This window comes from Sipha flava, unplaced genomic scaffold (genome assembly GCF_003268045.1).
Source record: "Sipha flava isolate LNK unplaced genomic scaffold, YSA_version1 106_pilon_pilon, whole genome shotgun sequence".
Lineage (NCBI taxonomy): Eukaryota > Metazoa > Arthropoda > Insecta > Hemiptera > Aphididae > Sipha > Sipha flava.
In genome coordinates this window covers 794,986-820,081 of record NW_020271721.1, presented here as the reverse complement: position 1 = coordinate 820,081, position 25,096 = coordinate 794,986, and the positions used below count along the sequence as shown (strand labels likewise).

General features: G+C 28.1%; 1 protein-coding gene across 3 annotated transcripts in view; it reads left to right on the top strand.

Annotated features, from left to right (window-relative positions):
- LOC112684747 (receptor-type tyrosine-protein phosphatase kappa) overlaps nt 1–25,096 on the top strand; it is a 154,975-nt gene that overhangs the window by 8,310 nt on the left and 121,569 nt on the right. For 2 of the 3 annotated variants that reach the window (XM_025556411.1, XM_025556403.1), the window contains exon 2: nt 21,564–21,581. The exons of the other annotated variant lie outside the window; for it this stretch is intronic. In XM_025556411.1, coding sequence (XP_025412196.1) covers nt 21,564–21,581 — 18 coding nt within the window. The remainder of the gene's footprint in view (nt 1–21,563; nt 21,582–25,096) is intronic. 3 annotated transcript variants of the gene reach the window in all.

The window sequence follows — 25,096 nt, the reverse complement described above, 5'->3', positions numbered from 1 at the left end:
AAATTCAACTGCTAATTTTCATAGTAGAATAGACAAATAAAATGTAACAGAAATAACATTTTAAATAATTTTAATTTATTTACATTACGGTTAAAAGGTTTTCGGATTTTTTTATTTGGTATTTTGTTCAATTATTATAATGTTATTATAATATAAACGCTAACCTGGATTACATTAAAGACTGATAGACATTTGTATATAATAAAAATATATTTTTTCTGAGTAAAGTCCAATTAGTACTACGCATGTAAATAAAATATCGATAAATAAATAATCTATAATCTGGTTAAATTACACATTACATAACATCTGCAAATTAATTAAAAATTATAATACTCTTGCATTTAATATATGTTTTTGTAGCAATCAACATAAACTATGTATTTAAAACTATAAAAATCGTTTTATTCACATGTTTTGATATTTTTACTATATTTTAACTATTCGGTAAATCTCAGTTTTATATGACAATTGGTGATTATTAAAAGTCTACGTAAAATTTAAACAATTACATACATAACATTAGCGCACCGATCTAAAATGCACGTAATGCACGTTCTGAAGAAAAAGTGCAACAATTACGCCTGCTTAATATTTGAAAATATTGGTGGTCTCGGTGCCACTGAATTCAATGAAAATCAGTAGATCTAAATTTTTTTAATAAAATATTTGATTTTTTTTTTTCCATTTTCCTTGTAAAATTATGATCATGTTGTAATAAAATTCGCTGAACTATTCAACCAAAAAAAAAAAAAAAAAAATCTAGAATATTTATTTTAGTTGGTACCCAAGATTGATATACCGATGTGTCACCGTATCTATTGCCTACAGTCTATATATGTATTTTAATTTTTGAGGTATTCGTTATTTAGAAATCACGTCAACACTCTTCGCCGGCTAGGCAAATAGTGAATCGGAAGACAACAGAGAGTGTCTATAAATGTATGTGGTGCTGTTAATACATATATTTCTAAACCGTATTATCATCGTCGTTTATGTTGAAAAATAATTAAAAAAAATGTTTCTATAAAATATATTAGCTGGCGTTTAAAGAAAATGTCTCGGTTTTATAGAAGTTATTGTACGCATAACACGAGCGCTCATTGGGTAGTCATTTATACTATCGCATCGCACAAATGTATTCAGTTGCAGGATTACATTGTAATCTAAAACTGTTTCTATAACGTATATAATATTATTTTAATAGCGCGATTTATACACTTATATATTACAAGATTACTGTTAAAATACGAATAATTGCCAAATCTTAGGAGGAGCAGTAAGACTTAGGATTTACCGGCGGTATTAATGTCTGGCAATATCATACAGGTACACGCATATATTTCGAGGTTTTACAGTATAAATTTTGTAAATTATAATTCACTCGATTCTGCATGGTTAAATATTAACATCGGATGAATAAATAATTCATGCTAACTGTGCGCATGATAAAAATGTATATTCGTGTATTGTTAGTTAACATAACCTATGCTTGTTAGTAAATAAATATAAATAAATATTAACGACAAGTTTACTGGAAAAATATAATCACATAATAGCTTAATTATAGATGGTATTACACCAGTACTACAGTATTACTGGATTTTTAGAGAAACGAGATGGACCTTATTTAAGATATAATAATATTTATCTGATATTGCAAAATATCTAAAGACTAGCCGAGAATGATTTTTCTCGTATTTTCAGCACTATATAGTTAGATAGATTACCGTTACCATATTGCCAACAGACACTTCATATAATTGGTTATAATTATTATCAGCATTATCATCGACCAACGTATTTACGTGTTATTTAACTGATGGAGCTATTATTTTATTTTACATACTTATATATTATTGTAGCAATAAGAGAATTTTGATTTATAAAATTCTTTATTCTGTTAAAATCTATAAAAGATAAATTAGTGTAAAATGATGCATATAAATATAATATATATTTAACAAGTGTATAAAAATGTAAAATTTCAAAAATTTGTATGTACACGTCATTCGGATAATATACGTATTATGTAATCATTTATTAGTGCTCAAATCAAATTTTTCGATATCCACTTAATAAGATCATAGTTTTTGAGGCATTTTGGTTCCGTTTCCGGAAGGGTTTTTAATAAACCACACGTTCTATCATACTCAATCGCGTAATATTCTAATTCCGTTGTAGGAGCGTCACCGCGCACGTACACACATACGTGCCGTAGGTAGACACACTCTTGTATTATAATTAAACCATCAAGAAAAATAATATATTTCTATACTACGCTGTTTCGAGAATTGGGCAACGTCATAATTTTCGTTCACGCGTGTACACCGCAACCGTACGGTCATTCGCAACAGTGCTCGTCGGTCTGAATAATGACGAATCGCGATAAAAATGGCAATACGAACGGATGTCGGATATGTGTATTATACTACAGGCGAGTAAATAATAGTGTATTCAAATTCATTGAAAAGTCGGTTGATCGCGACGACGATTCGGTTTGCCGCCATCGTACGATGACGCATGACGTTAAAATATAACGAGAAAATCAACTAACTCGGACGAGGGATCCCCAATAATAATAATAATGTATTGCTGTTGTCGTAAAGTCATCTGGCTACCTTGAAAACGATTGCCAGAAAAAAAAATAAAGTAAAAAACGTTCGCTATGGTATGGTTTGTCAAAGTTTCGAAAACCCTGACCCATCGTAGACTTGGCGCATTTGGACGGCTGCTTATATTTTTATTCGAGTTCGAATATGTAATGCGTGATAGTCGTGCGCTCCGGATTCTGAGATTGAGATCCGATAATACGCCGATATTAAAGTGTGCATCGAGTAAAATGCTGGTGCACCTAATCCGTGAACGCAGTAGTCTTTATTTTCAAAACTTATACGTTAGCCATATATATCCGTGAAACCAATAATTGGATTTCCAACTGCAAATAATTTTTTAACACTTTTCGTTTAACTTATAATTGTACGAACAGTAGGAACGAAACGAGTGTTAAGGAGGAGATTTAGATCAGGATTGATGTAAACAATTTAAACGTAAAGTATTATAAATATACCGTACAAGCATGTGGCAAATGTTTATTTTAATACACATACGGTAAATGTGTAGTTAAATTTTACGGCGTTTGGGAGTACACAACTAAACAAACAGAACAATTATTCATAACAACATTAATTTTATCGGTCCTTTAAATATTATCTCGTGATCGAGCGTCTGTAGTTTAACGAGACAACTATATCTGATTATTATTTCGGCAGCATTTGAATTCAAAATGTGCTGTTGGTAGTTTTCGATGTGTTTACGAGAAAAAATGTTTACCCGTAAACACTTAAATACAATGTATATATTCTGTGGAACAGAACCAGTGTGTGTAATAATGGTAAGTGGTTTTAAAAAATTATTTAAATATTGTCTACGAAAATTATTTTATACTGCTTATCAAATATTCGCTGGAATTTTTTATGTGGTGGCATTATATGGTACACAAGGGTCGGAGTACGTCGTGTAAATCATATTAACATTACCATCTAGATAAAATGTGTACTTTTATCTAGACGAAACCTTATGCTGTTAGCCGATTGTTTCGGTGATCTTTTCGTTATATGCTTCCAACCACGAATATAGATAGGATTATCCTAAACTAAATTATTATTCCTATTTATAATCGTGGTTTCAACACTGATTAGCTTGTTCACGCGGAGGCATTGACGTGTATTTCACACGAGTAATCACGATTGAAGGCTGATGTGTGGGGCGCTAAAAATTATTGATCCCGAAACCACATTTCGGTTATACGCAGCAGTTGACCGGTGGTTATAGCACGGTTCACGCTGGGTTGGAAATAAATAAATGATTAGTATTTGATTTTCGATCGCAAATTGTTCGTCACGGTTATCGCCACCGATTTCACGAGGTCGTGCACGTGTTTTATATTATTAAACAATCGGTTGGGCCGAGAATCAGGACGCACGAACATCAATATCAGAGTGATAATAACACCGATATACCCGCAGCTTGTCTGCGTGAAATGCAAATAATTTACACATGGCAATGAATGAGCGGTTTTCACGTGGGAGTTTCCGCTCCGGGAGAAACGATAAAAACAATTTATTGGTTAGTTGACTGCATGACGAACGGCCATCGGATCGTTGTACGATAGTTCGGCCGCCAATCTGAGAGATCTACAACCGTTACGTATCGTTGCTCAGGGTCTATTTGCTTATCTTATAAAAGACAAAAACGATGCGTGGCAAAGAAAACGGCAATATCGCATTCGAAAGCCGCGCGTGGCCCGTACCGTTTTTTCCGTCATAACCGTCTCCTCCCGCGTGAACCGTCGTGTTCCTGTCGTCACCCGGACATAGACGTGCAAGTGGGGGGTGCTTAGCGACCGCAAGTTCCAAACAAGCATTCCCAGGTGGTTTTTAGGTGAAATGAGGATCATTTTTCGTTCACGAGAATCGATTTATTCCGGTTCGCATTGGTGCAATGCACTAATGCCACACGGACGTCAAATTACTTTATGCACACGTAATGCGTGCAGTAGGAGTGTCGGGCATTCGTGCGTTACCTATTTATAACGCATGCGACATTGCGATGACGGTCAAGTTTATTTTTAGTATTTTTTGCTGGAATACTGTTTAGGACCACCCCAGTAAGCGATCGGATACAAAAAAATGCCGTTGTTCATCAACGCTGTTCGGTTATTGTAAAGCGGAAAATCGCTAAACTTGTAATTTATAACGGTGAAACCAAAAACGTTTTCTTGCCGCGCAGACGTAGAGGCCTGTGCGTGGGGCTTTGGTCCCCGCGGATCGCTTCGGGGTGTGAACAGTTTTAGCGTGAACGTGCGCGCGGTTGTACGGTGACGGAGAGCCGCGATGCAACGGCGCGCGAAAGGGTTGACGTTTCGCGTCCGTCGACGACCTCGCGGGCTGGCGGTGGCGGGGGGGGGTACTGCTCCGGAGACCCTCGGAGTCGACCTCGTCCGACGCGAGGAATTACGTAAACGTCATTACGTTACGCCGGTCGTCGCGTACGCCGCATATAGAACGGCGCGGTCCGTCGGTGGCGGGCGGGAAGAGAGCACTCGCCGGCGCTCTAAATTTAGCGCGTTCCCGTGACACATGCCGTGAACATTTTATCGGTGGCGCGCTTACAAAACGCTGGGTGCGGACGAATATTTTATATTTATCTTTTGGCCAGGGGTTCGTAAAAAAAAAAAAAAAGAAAAAAAAAAACTCGCGCTTGCGCGTCGCACCGATATTGGCAGGGATCCCGTCCGATCCCGATATACATTATTGTTCTGCTTGATATTTACCAGCCGACCGGATATTAGCTACACCGCCGCCGTCGGCATTTTTTCACTGGCACTGCGCGCCCGCTCGTCAGTTTTATTATTCCGATAAATATATATACATTTTTCTCCTATCCGTGTCAATGTCGACGCTGCAACCTACATAATAATTTAATATTGCACAGCGTATACCGTAATATTATCATAATACTGTTGTTATTATTATTATTATTTCTACGATGTCGTATATAGTAGAGTCGTAAACGTGCGCCGTTATTACATTGTTTTTCCCTTCACCGTGCGGGAATTTTGTATTTTACATTTAAATCGTATCCATTATATTTGATACTATAATTACGTAACCATCACCGTATCAGTGTTTGTAGCCAGCAAGGGATCACTATAGTGTGTAGAAGGAGTACTTGTCGTTTAGACAGCATAGCGAGAATAGATAATGTTAAATTATTTGTATAGTGTTGTACCGACGTAAAAAATAAAATTGAACTAAGATATGAAACGGTTGACAGTAAGATTTTTTAAATGTGGAGATTAAAAATACGTATAAAAATCTAATTATTTCAAGACGGTTGAAGTTAAACATTGTTTCAGACTAAAACTAATATTTAATATACCTGAATTTAAACATTTCTATAATCGTAGTCGACGAAACTTTTTGTGAATATTTACCACCCAAAAAAAGTATTCACAAAAATGTTAGGCTTTTATTTAGAGGAACAAATAATTTGTCAAATGTGCATGGCACATATTTTAATTAATTTCCTACTCGTCTAAATGTGGCATATATAATACAATTTTAACTGTCTAGATTTTAATATATAACACTGATGTTTTATGTTCGTATTAATTATAACGTTCATTTTACAACGGTTGGTATGTGGTCTTTTTTCTTAAAGTTTATTCAACTCAATTTCAGCAGTAGGACAGTAAAAAGGTTCAAAATTATTCATATAATTGCATTTCTGTAGAATATATAATATTATGTACAATAAATATCGTACAAACTGATTTTGATTATTTTTGAAGTGTCGTTTTTCTTATAGTTTTTTTGTTATTTTCCGAGAAACATATAGAAAATACGATTAACGTGTGTATTCAATTTTTTATTTTCAAAGCGAACAACACATGTATTCAAACATCTTTGGTCTTGGTGCACTTCATTTGATATTCACTGTAAACAATTAATTGTACTAGGTACATTCGTTACATCGTATTTATATTGTTGAACAATAAGACACTATTATCATGCAATGAAGTGAACAGAATCGGGCGAGTGCCAAACATAAGATTTTGGTTCACTTTAATCTCACCACACAAAAATGTATTAACATTTTACGTTTGTTAATCAGTATTTGTAGAATAACTAGAAAATCTTATGATCAATAAAGAAAAAAATGTTGAAAATAAAAATCGTCGATTCTTGTGATTTTCGAATTCAAGCACGTTTCAAAAATTAAATCACTAGTGTTGATGATTGGTGGCAGATCCATGGGAGGTGGAGATTTGGGAGTAAAACCTCCCCCAAAATTAGGAAATATATATTATCAATACATATAAATCAATAGTTTTATGATTTAAGAAAATGATTTTTTGTTTTAAAAATATGAGGGAAAGTATATAATTTATATATTTATTCATACAAGATATAAATTGTCTTAGATTTCAATTAATGTATTATATTACTTACTATTATCTTTATTCATTATTTCATACACTTAAACATAATTTTACAATTAAATTAAAAAGTTTTGCATTCTATTTTTCTTGGTTTGTTGAAAAGTTCTTCAAAAATCTCATCAACTGATATATTTATATCTTTATGAGTATTCATAGATGCTAGACCATTGAGCCTTTCTTAACCTGTTGTATTTCGCAGGTAGAATTTGATTCTTTTTAAACACGAGAAACTTCGTTTAGGTGTAGCTATTGGAACGGGCAAGAGTGCCATTATACGTACAATTTTAAAAACATTGCTAAAAGACGTTTTGTTCACTATTTGCAATGCTTTAAGAGCATTTTGAAAATTCTTGTCTGAAATTCGATGTTTCCACATTTTTAACTCCGCAAGATAGTTTTGTTTTGATCAATCGATTATATTTTCATAGAATGCGAATAATTTTTCTGTTTTTTTTTCGTCAATGTCATACTTTGGAAATAAAACACAAAAATTATCTAGAACTGATTTATGATCTAAAAACCGACTTTTTACATGAGTAATATATGTGTCATGAAAAGAATTATAAAATTCTGTGATAATGAACTATTTTATGATATAATGTTATATTATGACTTGAACTACCAAAGCTCAATGATTTATTAGCTTTATTATTTAGCTCAATAAATTTATAATCTATTATTTTTTAAATATGGTTTCATCATGATTAAACTACAACAATAGATTAGTATAAAATTAACTCCATATAAGAAAAAAAAATGTTTATTTAATTTTACAAATATTCTGTTATAAGTTTTTGGATTGTTAAATGTGCATTTTCATTGAACCAATAAAAAGTTGTGGAGATTTTAATGAAAATATTTTTGAACGATGCTTAAGAAAAAATTGCAATGTGAAAAAATATGTCACATGGTATTTTTTAACTGAAAGGTTACTTATGTATACATTTTATATACTACATTATTATAAGCATATTTTAAGAAGTTTCATAATAAACACATTGTACGCAAAAATGACGTGAAACCTAGTTTTATTTTATTGGCCTATATTTAATGACTTATTTAACTAATCAAATTTAGCAGTAGCCCGTATTTTCGATCAAATACAAGAAAACGATTTCTATCACAAAAAATAATGGACAAATGTTTTTTATCGATTCCAAATTTAATTCAAGAATAATACATATGATACAATGAGTCATATGAACAATGGTGGATTCTTGAAAATTTAGCTGTCTCACAATATATTCAACTATACTCCAATTTTAATAACTATTCTGTTGTCCAGTGAATCGAATTAGTCTTAAATCAGCAGTTTTAATTTTTCTCACTACGCGAAAACTGAGTTATGTAACAACGTTTCGGATAAAACAAATTCTTTTTTTTTTTTTGGAAAACGTACATAATATAAAAAATTATATTTGATTGAAAAATAAGAGGCATCAAATGAATCATGAAAAAATTTTATCAATAGCAGTATAATTTAATATTAGAATTTTTTTTTGTTATTTTAATTATATATTTGATGTGTTTTTTTGCGTTTAAAATAAACTTATAACAAAAATATATACGCAGCAAAAATATAAAACAAATTTATTGTTTTAGTAATTGCTAATATTTCTTTAATAATCTACACGTTGAAAACAATTTAATACTGCTATTTGATAGTATAAATATTATAATTGAGTTTTTAAAAATAGGTAACTTAAGTAACGTTTATTTTTTGGTAAAAGACTTTTTTTATGTTTAATGATACAAAAATAGTGCATAATAGTAACAGGTTACTGATAAAAATTGCTGGATAATATAATCATGGTGACCGTCCTCGTGGGTTCATCAATGAGACAATTTATTTATAATTCTTGGATATCCTTGGACATGCCAACCAAGGCTGCAGTTTTCAGTTAAAATTGTATTTTATACTTACGATAAATAAAATTCAGTGTCAAACATTCTCTTTGGTGACTTGAAAAAGTAGTGTTTTCCCATGGACAGTTATATCAGGGGTGGCTCCTAGGGCCCGTGGCCTCCTCCCAAACTTGTGTTGTATTTATAAAAAATGTATATTGTTAACAAAAAATGCATATTATAATATGAACTACCATACGACACGCACAAGTATGTAGACGGAGCCATAGAGGTATGATGGTTGAAAGGAGTTTCTCCACACTTCGGAGACTAAAAACCTTGCTTCATTTAATGATGACTGAAGATAGACTATCAGCATTATGTCTAATTAATGTATATCATAAAGTAGATATTCTAACAGATCATGTTATTGATATTTTTACCAATTTTAAAAATAGACGACTTAAATTTGTGTTGTGAAAATTATTGTTTTCTTTTTTTTATAACATTTTGTAAAATTATAACTTGGCCCCACTCTAATCAAGGCTCTTGAGCCACCCCTGAGTTATATGCTGGCTAATCTCGAGTTAGAACTCCAGAAACCAATACGTTTTGCTACCACACAATAGCACAATATCAATCATTGTATACAGAGAAGTTTTAGACAGTTAAAAGGATCGCACAGTACATACTAGCAGACAACAAGAAATAAAATAAACAAAATAATTCCTAAAAATTTAGTACTAAGAACCACACAATTAAATTTTATCACAAGTACAAATATTTTACACGTAAAAAAGTGGACACGGGTCAGCTAGTAATATAAAATTAATTGTATTTATTACAGAAGAGGCGTACACATTTTTTTCTGGTGCAGGTCATCGTTAATATCTAAACTGTAATCTGCTTGAATATCACCATACAGATTTGAATTCTAATTATAAAAATATAATCCTTACATAATTTTCTAAATTATTATAAATAAATAAATAAATAAATATTATATTTCTATGATTAACACGTCAATAATTTATAAATAATTATTATGGATCCATGGTGAGTCACGGTGAGGGGGTATTTCCAGACCTCTTGACCCCCTACTGTAAAATAAGATAGGGTATATACTATGTTTATTCGATTAGCATAATATACATATTCACTGAACTCTTTAGCTGTAATATATGCGCACGTGTTATTCATTTTATTCGTTTTCTTATTCATTGTTTTGATCAGAGAAAAAGGTAAACATTACACATGCGCATTTTTTGCATAAAACTCGTGAGCCATAATATAATTTTACATATGTTAAAAAATAAACCTAAAAAGTTGTAAAAGTATTTTTATAGTTTTTTTTAGTTTTTTTTCAGTCAAAATCATTTGATCCTTAATTTTCTTTAAGAAATTTCAAAATGGATTAATGCATTTTATACAATTGAACTTGAATGATTCTACCACTAAATTGGAAGTGGGAAGTAAATCGAAAAGCACAAATTACAATTTAAGCTTTTTTTTTATAAGTATTAAAATACAATTTACAATTTGTTTACAAATTATTTTAATAAGCAAATTTGATATTTACAATAGGATCAAAATAACACTAATAAAGTGTCGAGGATGAAAACGATTGGTAAGTTTCAAATTTTAATTTAAATTAATTATTTTTTGTTTTCAATGTTCCAAGCGATCAATCCATATATTTTCGACAAAAAAGTTTTATTTCTAACAGTTTTACCATGGTACATTTTACCATTACCAACAATAGTACTCGTATATCGTGCTTTTTTTTTTATTTTTTACTAATAAACATTATTATATTTCAATAATTACAATCAAAAAACTAAAAAATGCTACTGTACTATCGTATATTACCAATTTGTAGTATAAATTGGAACAATTAGTTTCAGAATCAATTTTTATAATCAATTGACTTGTGTTTTTAAAGGATCAAACATTCCAATGTACGATAATCTGCATTTTATATGTTAAAAACCATATCTAATTTTTTTTTGGCATCATATACCTACATCCGGTCAGTAGATAAGAAATGTAATGTTTATGTGTAATTTAGTGACGAGGCTGGGTATTCGTAGAGTAAATTAAAAAGAGAATAAAGTATACGTCAGTGGAAAAAATAGAGGAATGCAAACTACCTCGTTTCTACACTTCGATTGGTGTATGTGCATACTTAATTCGAAACTCATTAGGTCCTGCTAAAACTTTTGATACATTGTAAATACGTTATTGTAATGACATAATAAGCTTTTTACTTGTAAAGAACTATAAAATATTGTAAGGTTATACGGTCGTTCTACATTATAAATAATTAAAATTCTTACAATATACTTCCATAAATCATGTTGGATACGGTATAGTTTTCATTTTAAACTTATCATATTATAATAATATACATTGTACTACCTTGGTATTTTATGTTCTTCACATGATTAAAAACATGTAGGTATATTTATACACGAAAATTTCAATTTCTCCACAAAAATGTTATAATATGCTTATAATTTATTAAACTTCTACATAAAATTCGTTCGTTTGGCGAAATAAATAAAATACCTCCCCATCGATAAACGATAAAATTCAGTTGTGTTCCGTCTGACTGAATTTATAATACATGTTTATGAACAATTTTGAGTGTTTATAGTAAATTAATATAAACTTTTAGCTTTAATAAAATAATAAATTAAAAATATTTTGAAGGTGATATAAACATTAAAATAATTAAATAACTAGGTATAGAAATATGGTTATCTTTTTATATAAATATTTGAAGTCACTATTTAATTTTATTTACTTTAACTATAATAATTGATATACAATTAATATATTTACTAAAATTTAATTTATAACGATTTATTTATAAATCACTATTAATACCACTATTAATACTATTAAATTTTAGTATTTATTAAATGTATTTTATTGCTTAATCTGATTATAGTTATAAACATTTTCAAAAAGTTAGAAATTACATTTTATGTTACTTTTATCGGAAAAAATAATTTTTCTACTAAAGGGACTGTAATAAAAAGTAATAAAAATGTACTCATAAATAAAAACATTTTTTTTTTGTTAGTTAATTTTTTAAATTTTAATTTAATAGTTTTTTTATGATTGTAAATTTATTCAGGTTATACTAACAATTGCATCCCATGTAATTCATTGCTATACAACTTAAAAGCATATAATAGTGTAAAACGAAAAGCACGCATACGTTTTATAATTTTTAAATTAATATTTCTTGAGTGTTCATAAGGTTTTTTTTAATATTTTTTCCTAAACTCAGGGTAAAATAATTAAATTAATTTAAATTGTGTAATGTATATCTATATGAATACATATTTGTGAATTTTCCTTTAATTTTTATTTGTAAAGTTTTTTATATTGCTCCTTTAACTACTTCATACAGAATGTTAGTCTAAAAGTTCAGTAAACCTAAAATTATTGATATATTTGTTAATCTTTTATGATTTTAATAATTTATTTTGGTTGTTAGATTTTTATGTTTTAATACTGATTGATAATTTTAAATTGATTTATTGAAAAATCTCATCGAAATTCATAATAAATAATAATAAATACTATGCAGGCTTTTATTCAACTATAGGTGAATAAAAGTGATCTATTTAGAATCAGTGTAAGATAGTTTTCTTAGAAAAAGATGAAAATACAATAATATATGGATGTGTATAGTATATCAAGTTCTCTTAATCAATAATAATGGTTCCGAGTCAAAGATAAATGTAATACAATTTATTTCATTGAACTATATATTTTTTATGTAAATTGTCATATTAAATGATGGTTCCAACCATAAGCTAGAGTCAAGATTATATCATGATAACTAACTGGATAGTTGAAATAATTTACATTCAGTTATAGAATGTTTGTTATTTCATTGGGTATTGGTTATCACTATGTATTTTATTTGATAATATAATAAATAATTTAATGACACATATGAAATAATTTTCCCGTAAATGTTTCTGAAATAGCATAATTTGATATTTCTTTAATAACTAATACAATTGACCATAATCATTTTTGATTTTGTTTCCCACTACTAAATGTTGTTTTTTGTTATTGTTTATTAGTAGGAATTGATGTGATGATTTTTAATTAATTTGTCATGTAGCATATTTTCTAAGTCTGAGTATTTCTACCAACGATAATAAGTGTGCACCATGTTATAAAATACCTTAATTTTTGTATATTTCCAATATAGCTATTACATAGTGTTACAAGATTACATCTATTGCAATAAATCATGTACAGCATTTAATTAAACATTTGTTTTAAAATATTCCGAGAAAACCACTTGAATATTAAAATATAATGTGGATAAAACATACAAGAGAACTTATAAATAAATTATGGATAAGACATGTGCAGATAATTATGTAGAATAAGTGAAAAAAAAATTATCATCGTCAAATATTGGTTTTTAGCAAACGATAATTTACGTATACCAACCTATTTATATATTATTAATTCTATATAAATTGAAAATTTTAATTTTCTTATGAATTCATGAATAAAATATATAATCTAGAAACTCTGTGCAAGTCTTAAAATGTTTTCCTGTATATTTTCTCTATGTAATATCTATATTCATAGGACTTTAATAATAGAAAATTTCAAAGTTTATTTAGGTTATGGCGATGAATTAAAATGATATTCTTACGTAATGAATTCAAAAATGTTTTGTTTTATAAAGTATTGGCATATTTATTTATGTAATTGTATAATTAAGGTGAATTAGTACTAAATAGTTTCTTACAATCTACGTATAAACTACATCATTAATTTTAAATAGGTTTCATTCGTCATTTCGTTCAGATTTTTTATCAATACTTCAAGTTTTTAGTAACGCAAATTATTTTTGGCTTCATATTTTTTCTATTACTTGTATAATTTATTTGAGATTTTCTCATTTATAAATTGAGAATTATATTCTAAGTAGTCTAATATATCTATTTATATGTTTATAATTTTTTTTTTTTTTTTTTTTTGATGAAATCAAGACAAGTTACAATAAACGCATAGTGAGATGTATCCCATAAATAAATATTTTTGAAGACATTTTTTTTTTTTTTTAATCATTTAGATCAGTGGTACTTATTTTATACTAATTTTTAATCAAGTGATTAAACATAAAATTAAACATCATATTTTATGCTATTTTTATTTTATAACTGTTATCAAATTATTAAAATTTATATAATTAGTATTTTGGATTTAGAATATGACAAATTTTTACAAAATTGTGTTTTATAACCGATAGGACATATATTTGAGTTAACCATCGTTCACGTCTGATATTAATAATGTTAATATGTATATTCTGGAATTATATTGTATATGCTGTTTTAAATTATGCCATAATAAAATCAAAATTATTTGAAAACGTCAGGGTTGGAGTTTTGGCTCCTGCAATCGTTTGCAAAATGAAAGTCCATTGGGACAACATATTAATAACTTATCAAATAAAAAAATTAGAGCTATTTTATTGAATACAATACTTATTGTACAGTTAAATAACTGATAACTATTATTTATTTTTATTTTTAAATTGAAATATACAATTTTTGGCAAAGGGCATATTCAGAGTATGTGCTACAAGAAATTAATACATGAAAAAATCTGAAGGAAGAAACCATAAAGAAATCGCACTTCATTTTGCTTATATATAAATATATATACACAGACACACACATAAATGTATTCAAACATATATATATATATATACACACACACACATGCATATATTCACATTTATAATATAAAATTTATTTTATTTTTTCTGTCGTTATTATTGGTTATTATCATTAATCATTATGAATATCTCTACACCAGTGTCTTTTTAGACGCCGTGTTGGATTTCCAATTATCGTGAAAGCGGTTATGACTGATCATGAAAAAAATCATTCATAAAAGATACATAGAGTTTAAATTGGATTATAAATATAATATACTTATTTTATATGTTAAGAGGTCTCGCAAATGAAAAAATATTACATATATTATATATACGTATATTACAACTATGGTTTTTTTCGATTTAAATCTGAGTTCTAATCCAGGTCTTTTTTAATACTGAGTATTAATTGTCATAAAATTCTCATTGAATCAACTATTTACACGATGTAGAGAGTAGAGAATATTTGAACAACAGGAATGGAATACCTCAGTAATTGTTTAAGTTTTATTTTTTTATAAATGTCCGTCTTTGAAGAGCCTAAAGTGCCTGACGGATTTTTATGATTAATTCATGCATAAATTTATTTCATTTTCATCATATTTTTACGTGTAAGAAACCAAATTATATATTTTCGAGCTTCAAAGCCTAGAGCTTTTCTTACCTGGGGGGGGAATAACGTTCAAACTTCACGTTTTATAGTTACGTGTAATCTGATGATGTGTGACGAATAACGAAACATCGTATTATAAGGTCATTACCGAAGTTCTTATATTTATACACGTTGCACAAACAAGTTTCTGGTGACATTTTTCAACATTAAGCTTATTAAACATTCAACATTAAGATGATGAAAAAAAAAATAATGACAGGTACTGTTATAATACAATAATCTGATAGTCCAAAAAAAAATTAAAATTCATTGATTTGTCATTTATGGATATGTTAGATAATAAATTAGCAAACACGGAAATATTTATACTGAGACTGCAAAATATATAAATATTTACTGAATTATTTAAAAATCAAATACCTACTTTTTCTTTTTAGTGAACAAAAAAAAAAAAAAAAAAATTATGTAAAAATACATAAACAAAAGATAAAACTTGTTTGAAAACTTAAAATTAAATCACTATTCATCTATATAATATTTTTGTAAAAGTTCAGCTTTTTTAACATTTTTTTTTAATCTAGAAGTTGCAGTAACTATTATTGGATAAAGTAAAAATTGAACAAAGAATGAAAAAAGTTTAATCAATTGTTATTTATTTTACATGATAAGTATCTACGTCAATATTTATGCGTTCACATAATTAGTAATCTTATCGAGTTATAATTAATGAACATTTTCTGGTTTTCTAGACATATATTATGTACCTATACGTTTTAAATCGTAAATTTAATAGAAGAAAAAAATTAACATCATTCAAAATCTTAGTGAACTAATATTAATATTTTGATTTATTTGCAGTTTGGGTATAATATTTTAACAGTCGATAACGGTTTTTTTTTTTTTTTTACTATTATACCGAACATTAACAGAATAAAATATATAGAAAATTATGTACTATAAGCTTATCCGATACATTAATCAACTCGCACAAAAAAGTTAATACGTTAATTAATTATGATTTTATTTATTAATTTTGAAAGCTTGAGTTACGATGTTTATAACTGACCACTCTGACAACAAAGACCAAGCTCTTAATAGTGATAAGAATGTGTATAATATTATTGTACATATAACACAATATAATATATTATAATATGTTATATTATGACGTAATTCTAGAAACCAAAAATAGTTATATTTTATGAATGATAAATTGTTTCATAATATTGTCTTATACCTATATAAAATGTATTAACATACAGGCAAGATAAGCTTAAAAGTTACTTATTTTTATTTCAGTGAGATCATCCATTAGTTAATTCATGTGGCATTGATAATTAAAATAAATATTTACATTTTTTAACAATTATAAAAAATTAAAATGAAAAATGTAATAAAGCACATATTATATCTATGTGTTCTTAGAACTTAATTATTTTAATAATTCATACTTGTAATTGAAAGAAACGAACAATTTAAGTAAACACTAAACTTGTAAGTATGAATTTATAAAATTGAACCGATTTTAAGTGAGCACAATATGTTACTGTAATAAACGGTCTTAAAGTTTCTAATGTTATCTACATAATAGTAATAAATTGACTTAACATGACACGGGGGCTAATTAATTTTGGCAGTATACCTACTATATCTGCAAGAGAAATGTAATATTAAAAACCCGGAACTTTTCAAACTAAATGTTCTAAAATTATATTATAAAGAAACATTATTAATTTTCGTTCTATACTGAAAAATATACATAAATAATATTGTCGTAGGGTTCATGAAAAAAAAAAAAATATATATCTTATAACCATGTGTTATTTTATCAGACTAAATTTATAAAATAATAATCATCGGTACAATAAATGATTGTGAATTTATATTTAATTACTCATTTTGTAAAAAAAAAAATATGACTATTTTAAGGACTATATATTTCATAGATATCTGATAATACATTTAGTATCTATAACATTTATAATAGACGGTATAGCAACATCTGTAAAGTTATATTTTGAACATTAAAAATTATTATAATAAATGTATACAATTTTATGGAAAATAGTGGATAATTAAGAAAAATATACTTTGTAAAAAAGATTATATTTTATTGCAGAAATTATATTATTAGTATGTAATATGATTTAAAAATTAAAATTATATTTAATTAATAATCTATTTTTCAATAATTTATTATATATTATATTCAAAGACATTGCATAATATTTAGCTAAAATTGTACTTTTTTGAAACTAATGTAATCAAAAATAAATGAACAGTAAAAATGTTTATTCATCAGTAATTATAGTTGATAAAAATTTAGTAGGTATGTAGAGTTATTAATGATTACAATACTTATATATTATATTATATACATATAACTATTATGATATGTGAAATATATATTAGGATTTGTATCATATATAATCTTATATAAATGTAATCTGAATAAAAAGGTGTTTTAGCTTTAAATTATGCTAATGATAAGATTAAAAGAAAAAAGAATTACAAAAATAATTAGCATTATCGAGCGAAAAATGTAAGTATTGTACTTGAAAAACGCTTAAAAAAAAATCTAAAGAATATTAAATGTATTTATAAATGTACTTTATTGTTTTATTTACAAATACTTAGAGTATAATTTAGATAATTACAAATTACTATTTTTAAAAGTTTAAAGAAAATTAAGTATGAAGTACGTTTTAAACATTTTAAACATTAAGCGTATAATTTTATAGAAATTATATTATATCTCCAATCTTGTTTGTTTTCATTTGTTTAAAAAACGATTTTTTTTTTCTTATTACAATTTAAATATAACAAAATAATATTGTAGATATAATAATATTATGTACGTACCGAAAAAACGTAATAATTTAAACTTAGTTGGATTCTGTATTTTTATGGAAAACGAGATACAGTTTATTTCCCATGTGACACATTTGGCCGTAGTACAATATTATTAAGCAAAGGGAGCTTATGTGTGCACAAAAGGTTCTTTGTCGTTTAGGTGCATAACATGGTGATAAGAGTTATTCGTGTAAATTGTACATACCGGACATCATAGACGCAATTTGAAGTTTTACTTCGGAAAGCTAGAACAACATTTACCTTTATTGACTCCCTCTCTTAAATGCTTTTTAAACGCTTTAAGCCGTATGGATACAAACGTTGAACATAAATAGTCAATTTAAAAATAACAACTTTTATTTATTATTTTTTTTACTACATAGTATGCAATACAATTTTGTTATATCATTCAATTCATTGTCAAAGCAATATTGTATGATTAAATAAACATCGTTCTTTACAAGCGAATTTGTTAACATACAAGCAGATTGGTCAAATATATTAAAACGAAACTATTATTATGTACTTCCCTAGAGGGTAATATTTATTTTATTTTATTTATTTTATATTTTACGTCTTCTTTAACCTACAACCGTTCAAAACTACTGAAAATCCGGAAGTAAAAACAACTTGAGGTTTAGTTTAAAAATAAGAACTAATATGGGTGGATCTTCTGTTGAAGAGGTACAATCTGAGAAACGAAGTATCTTTTAAGTAGTCTATATTGGAAATGATGAGGAAGGAAATCAGAGATGGGTTGTTGTAGACGCGCACAGCAGGTAGTCGTACTTCACCGTCATCGATGAAACCAAAGTTCAAACAGATTTTCCTGTCACTAGACTACATATTACGTTGTGGAAAAGGTCACGTGGGACGAAACCATGACAAAGAGAGAGGTAAATGGTTAGTGGTCGACAGCTTATGAGTATTAACGGTCTGTTGCTGTAGAAAAAAAAAGTTTTTTCAGAATTGGGATTTTCTCATATGCGATATAGCCTAGCCGATATTATTGGGTGGTAGTATATTCAAACTTTTTACACCTGACCATCAATTTTATTGAATTTATTCTGCGAAACCACGGACTTTATAAAAAAAAAAAAAAAATAATAATAATTATTAAAATAAATTCATAAAAATAATAATATCAGTTTAAAAATCATAACATATTTATATATACTATGAAATCATGATCTACATCATTATTATTCGAAATATTTTACTATAACTGTATGATTTTACTAATTCATTTAGTGTACGTAAATGAAATATATTAATACAAAGGCAACATCCTCATTTATCTGTTATACACTGATAATTATTATTTAAATTGGAACAGTTGGCAATCAGATGTTTGGCGATATCGTCTGAAGCATAAAATATCAATTTTATTTTTCAAAGTAGTTCAAGCAGTTTTTTTTTAGCCAGTCAGAGGTTAAAAATCGGGATATAAAAAAAAAAATTCTAGTTTTTAAGTGGTTTTTTCTTTCCTCGAATCCGTCATTATTGCAAAAATACGCCTGTTATCATTGTACGATAAATTCACCTTCCTTTGACCGTGCACGGTTATCAAAATCAATTTTTTTAAACCTCAGATCTCTGATAAAATTCAACACAGGACTTTATTGATAAATTACTATTTAAGTAAACGTTGATTTTTTTAAAAATTGTAATATGCATCTTGATTTTAATAATAATCTACTCTGAACTCTCATTACATTCAACAAATTGATATTTCGAATTTTCTGATTATTTTCGTACTCCTTCGACACTAGATTTAACGAGAATCTACTGCATGTTTACTTAATTAGGTTCTTACACTACAGTATACCGCAGCTAATACTTATTATAAACGTGTAACCGATCAAATGTCATCCGAAATCAAATATCTAGAGAAAAATTATATGACGAATAGTATACTAAATTTACTATAGCTTAAGTATCAAATTGACCGATGTAAAGTTATAAAACTAAATTAATCTCATAATATCAGGCTTTGCATTATCAGTTATTACTCCTTCGTGATGTTTTTCTCCATGTTTATTTTTTTTTTGTTTATTTAAAACTATCGAAATTATCATTGTAGTGTGACCATTATTATAATTGTGTAAATTTGTATTCATTCTTTGCGTATACAATATACTTAAATATACAATGTACTTCTACAGTTTTATAATTGAATAATTTTGGCGTGTTAATTAGATATAATTTTCAACAATTTGAAATAATATTATAATGTACACTACTGCCTATATTATAAGTGATATAGCTGTAGTTTTTAAGATATTTTTTAATATGTTGTTTGATATCGATAAATAATTCAAAAACTTTAAAATGTTTTGCACCATAACAATTTCACGCCATACGATCAATAGAGAAATTAATTGTATGTTACCACCCTACAGTACAACATTAAATAGTTAATTTCCTGTGATGTTATTGTTTTTAGAATAATAAGCGTAATAAAAATTGTGTTTACGATGAAAAGTTTAAACAATGGTTGTTTTTTATTAAAAAAAAAATTTTTTACGAAAAATTTACAAATTATTTGTCATTAGGTATTGGTAATAGAACTGTATACGTAATTATGTTTACTGCAATTATTTTAAACCCAACATTTATATATATTTTAATATCTTATAATTTTGTGTAGAAACTCTGTATTTTTTATTTTTATAAACAAAATTGTAAATTATTCGTTTGTATTTGTTGGATTTTCAATAAATTGGAATTTAAGTTACAAAATGTAAGTTTAAATATTTATTTTTACTAAACATTACCCACAGACTTATTGATTATAAAAGAAAAAAAGTTTGAATACGGATTAACCTAAGTTAATTTGATCATCGTGATATATGGTTAGAAGGGAATAATATTTAATATATTACATATATATTACTGTCAACATTTACTGTTAAAAACTTTTAAGATTATATAAAGTTTTATGAAATATAATCACATTATAATAGAGTTATAAATTAACTCGGTTATAGGGGTCTATACCACATGTCTATATACATAAAATATGTATGAATGAAACTTAAAAAACTCAGCGCACTTGCATTATTTAAAATCAATTTGTGTTAATGTTTCCTATCAATAATTTATCTGATCTACTCTACATAATAAATTATTACATTTTTTTTGCTCAACGTTAACTGTCATATCATATTAGTTTTTACAAACATATTTTGTATTTGTTCGATTTATAATTTAAAAAAAAAAAAACAAGAGAACAACGGACAAAACGTTTGAACAAACACGCACTATAATAAATTAACAACACAAAGCGTGGTTGTATTTTGTATCGATATTTTAAACAGCTATTCCATAAAATACAACTGCGATAGTTTAGAACTCTTTATACATTACCGACACAAATATTTATTGGACGTTTATTTTATTATCTAGATCGTGATTGAGAAAAAAACATTTATTTTTTATTTTTTTATCCACACATTTTATTTTTTATTTATTTAAAATAACATAATGAATTGTAGTAATTTACTGATTTGTATTGTTTTATTTTCTCCATTTAGATTTCATAATACGATTCGGTAAGGGGTCAACATCGGTCGATTACAGAAGAGGGTTAGAAGAGATATGTGCACAAAATTATAAACTACCAATACATATATTATCATTGTCGGTCAGGTAAAATGTATTGTACATTTCAATTGGATTTTCAATATAAAACAGCTATGGATAGAAAGAGCCGAGTAGATAAAAAAAATACCTATGGAAACAAAATTATAATTACAAAACATTTAAGTATTTTCATGTGTTACTTAGCTATATATATATTATAATTTATCGAATAAATGCAAATACTAAGGACTTCATTACCTTAAATATCTGTAACCATTCTTAACAGCTAGGTAGTTTTATAAAATATACTTAAAATATTATATTATAAATATGGGAATTCTCCAATCCATTAATTATTTTTTTCAGATATATATATCTAATTAGGAACCATAATATAATGTATTTAATGGTTAAGAGTTTTATTACTTGATACACGTTTGAACATTCATTATTAATTGTATTTGAAACGACATGTTTACATAATTTCTCCCCAAGAAGGAATTTTCTTTCGGTAATGGTTTATATTCGACTAAAGACTTTTTAAATTTCAAAACTAATGTATGACACAAGAATATACAATTATCTATGTTTCAAAACAAATTTTACACAAATATATTTAAATTTTATGGAATATCTATTGAAAAACATAGTTAAAATATAATTATTAATTATATTATCAATTACATGTAATTTTGATGGAGTACCTACCAATTATTTGTACACTGCAATATAATATATTACTATTGTGGGTTTAGTGACTTTGTGACATATACTCTTATAACTTATATGTTTGTAATAATTAAAAAGAACAAGTCATAAAAGTGTGTGTAGTTATTTTGACGACAAGAATATAAAAAAAAAAAATAATAAAAAAGAAAAATAATCAAAATGTTACAAAATAATATAAATACATTTATTTATTCTAATATGCATTGTAAATATTGAAGTACCATAGTATACACTCGATGTTACACACTTATATTTTTGGCATAAATCGAGAGATTGAAGGTATACAATTCTAGTATTCACAGAGTTTCAATTATTAAAATCATTTATAGCGTAAACCTAGGTTTTCAACTATTTTAACTTAAAGTATGTCTAATAAATATTAATTTATCGATTTATCGTTTTCGTGTTCATCACGTGTAATAAACATAACGGATTTGCTCCGCTGCTGAACGACTACCCGTACTTCGATTTTAAGGAAAACCGATAGAGACCTGAAACCATATAATATTATAATATTGCTAAAAATTGAAAATAATAATAGTACTTCAATATTACTACAATATATCTGTTGAATATTGGATATAGTAAATAGTTATTTTTGACGAATTCGATCTTCCAATGATCGTGCACGAAAGAGAAAATCGAAAGTTTTTTCAACAATAAAAATGTGTGTAAACACGCACGCGCATACAGATGCATACACTCACACACGCACGCACATACGCAATTTTTGTGGAACTATGGAAATCACTGCGAACGATCACTCCTCTTCTAGTAACACGTGCTTGTATGATATATACGGTGTATAGAAAAATTACGTTGATCCTCCTCTAACCTAAACATTTTAGGTTGAAAAAACCGCAACAAATTTGTTCATTCAAATGCCATTAGTTTTTATTGATTTGCAGTGTACATTGATCAGTATACGTACAATTATTAAAATCAAATATTTCTTAGGCAGCCAAAAAGTGAAAAGGTTTATTTATCCGGTCCAAAACGGTTTCGTTCGGTAAAAATGCGATTTTCGAAAAGCCCCTTCTCACTGCACATCTGAAATATTAGTTAGAACCATTGTTCCGGATTTCAAGTCCGTGCGTTTATTGGATTTCGATAAATATCGATCAGCGAGTGGTACTTGGTTTTTATGTACGCGCGTGCAAAAAGATCACGTATACATTTTTCGTACCCACCGCATATCCTGACGATGCTGATATACGATGGCGACGTGCGGTGTAATGATACTGTGCAAAATGTGTACGCGCACACGGAACACGATAACAATGCGTACACGAACGCATTCCGACGCGTACACCGAAGCAGTAGTAGTAGTAGTAACTCGTTGTCACGTTCAGGTGCTTGTACACGTCCGGGGTACGGATCGGTGCACTTCGTTTACTCGTCCCGTCCCTTACGTTGCGCGTCAGCAGCAGCAGACGACTGAAATTTCGTCGTCGCAACAGCACGGCACCAACTAGTTTCAATTAGCGGTCTTGACGTTTCGTCGCGCCCCGCGACCGCGGAACAATTATCAGACGTTGCGGCGCTCTTCCCGTTCGCGGTGACGGTGATTTTCCCGCGTCGACACCGCAACGTGCGCCCCCCCCTCCCACCGACGTAATCCCCGGGCCCTTTGGTAATAATAAGACAGGGGTTTCTCTGCCGCCAAACACCACCGTGCCCTTTCGGTTCGCGTTCGTGCGAGCAACGCACCACGACATCCGTAACGCACTGTATTACTCGACACCGGTTTTTCATCCCGGATTTCGCGTCAACCTCGGCAAACAGGACGAACCGTTTGACTGGCGTCGCGATAGAGACGTTTCACGCATTATCATCGATGATGATACATCCCGTCTACTATTTTCCCTCGTCTTCTTTTGTATCCTTCAACACGTTATGTACAGTTTAATGAAATCGGAGATTTTTTTTTTTTTTTTTTTAAAGCTTTATTATTTTTTTAATTATTCTAACATAAGCTCAAGAATCAGTTCTCCCGAGGTTCCCGGAAAAATCCAGTTATTTTGACGAATCGAATCGAAATTGTATCTATTGTTTCATATAACCGATTAAAATTTACAATGTATATAATATTAACGGCTAAGGTACATAGAGTCGAGACGAAAAATATACTCAAGTTAGCAACAGTTGAACTAATTCTTTTTTTTTTTTTAAGAAATTTTTAAGAAATCCGTGTCTTATGCTAAAACTTGTGCTTATTAGAGGTTTACGTAAGATCGACATCCGGCTCGAGTTTACTCTAATGGAGTGGCACTTTGTTTTTTGTCTCGATTTGTTTAGTTCCTCTGAATAAACTTTCTTTATCCGAAGTAATGTTTTATCCAGTAGACATTTATTAAATTAATTCTTTTCCACTAAGTTAAAAATTTCTTCTACAAATGATTCTGTCTTAAATAAACTTGGACTTTTAAAATAACCATTATAAAGCTGATATTATTCAATATGGTGGTACTTTTGATTTTTTTTTCCTCGAAACGTTAAATAGTTATTTGCAGCAACACAGCAAATGTTTAATTTTTTTCAATTCCGCTTTAGTTTACTTATTGTGTTAAAAAAACTTATAATTTATATAAACTTATATTAACTTATAGTGTTGTTTATTACATTGATATAACAAAAATAAGGCATGCACTCAATGATACATGCGAATACCATTACACACACTTATTGATGTCCAAATATCTACGGTGATATATATATATATATATATATATATATATATATATATATATATATA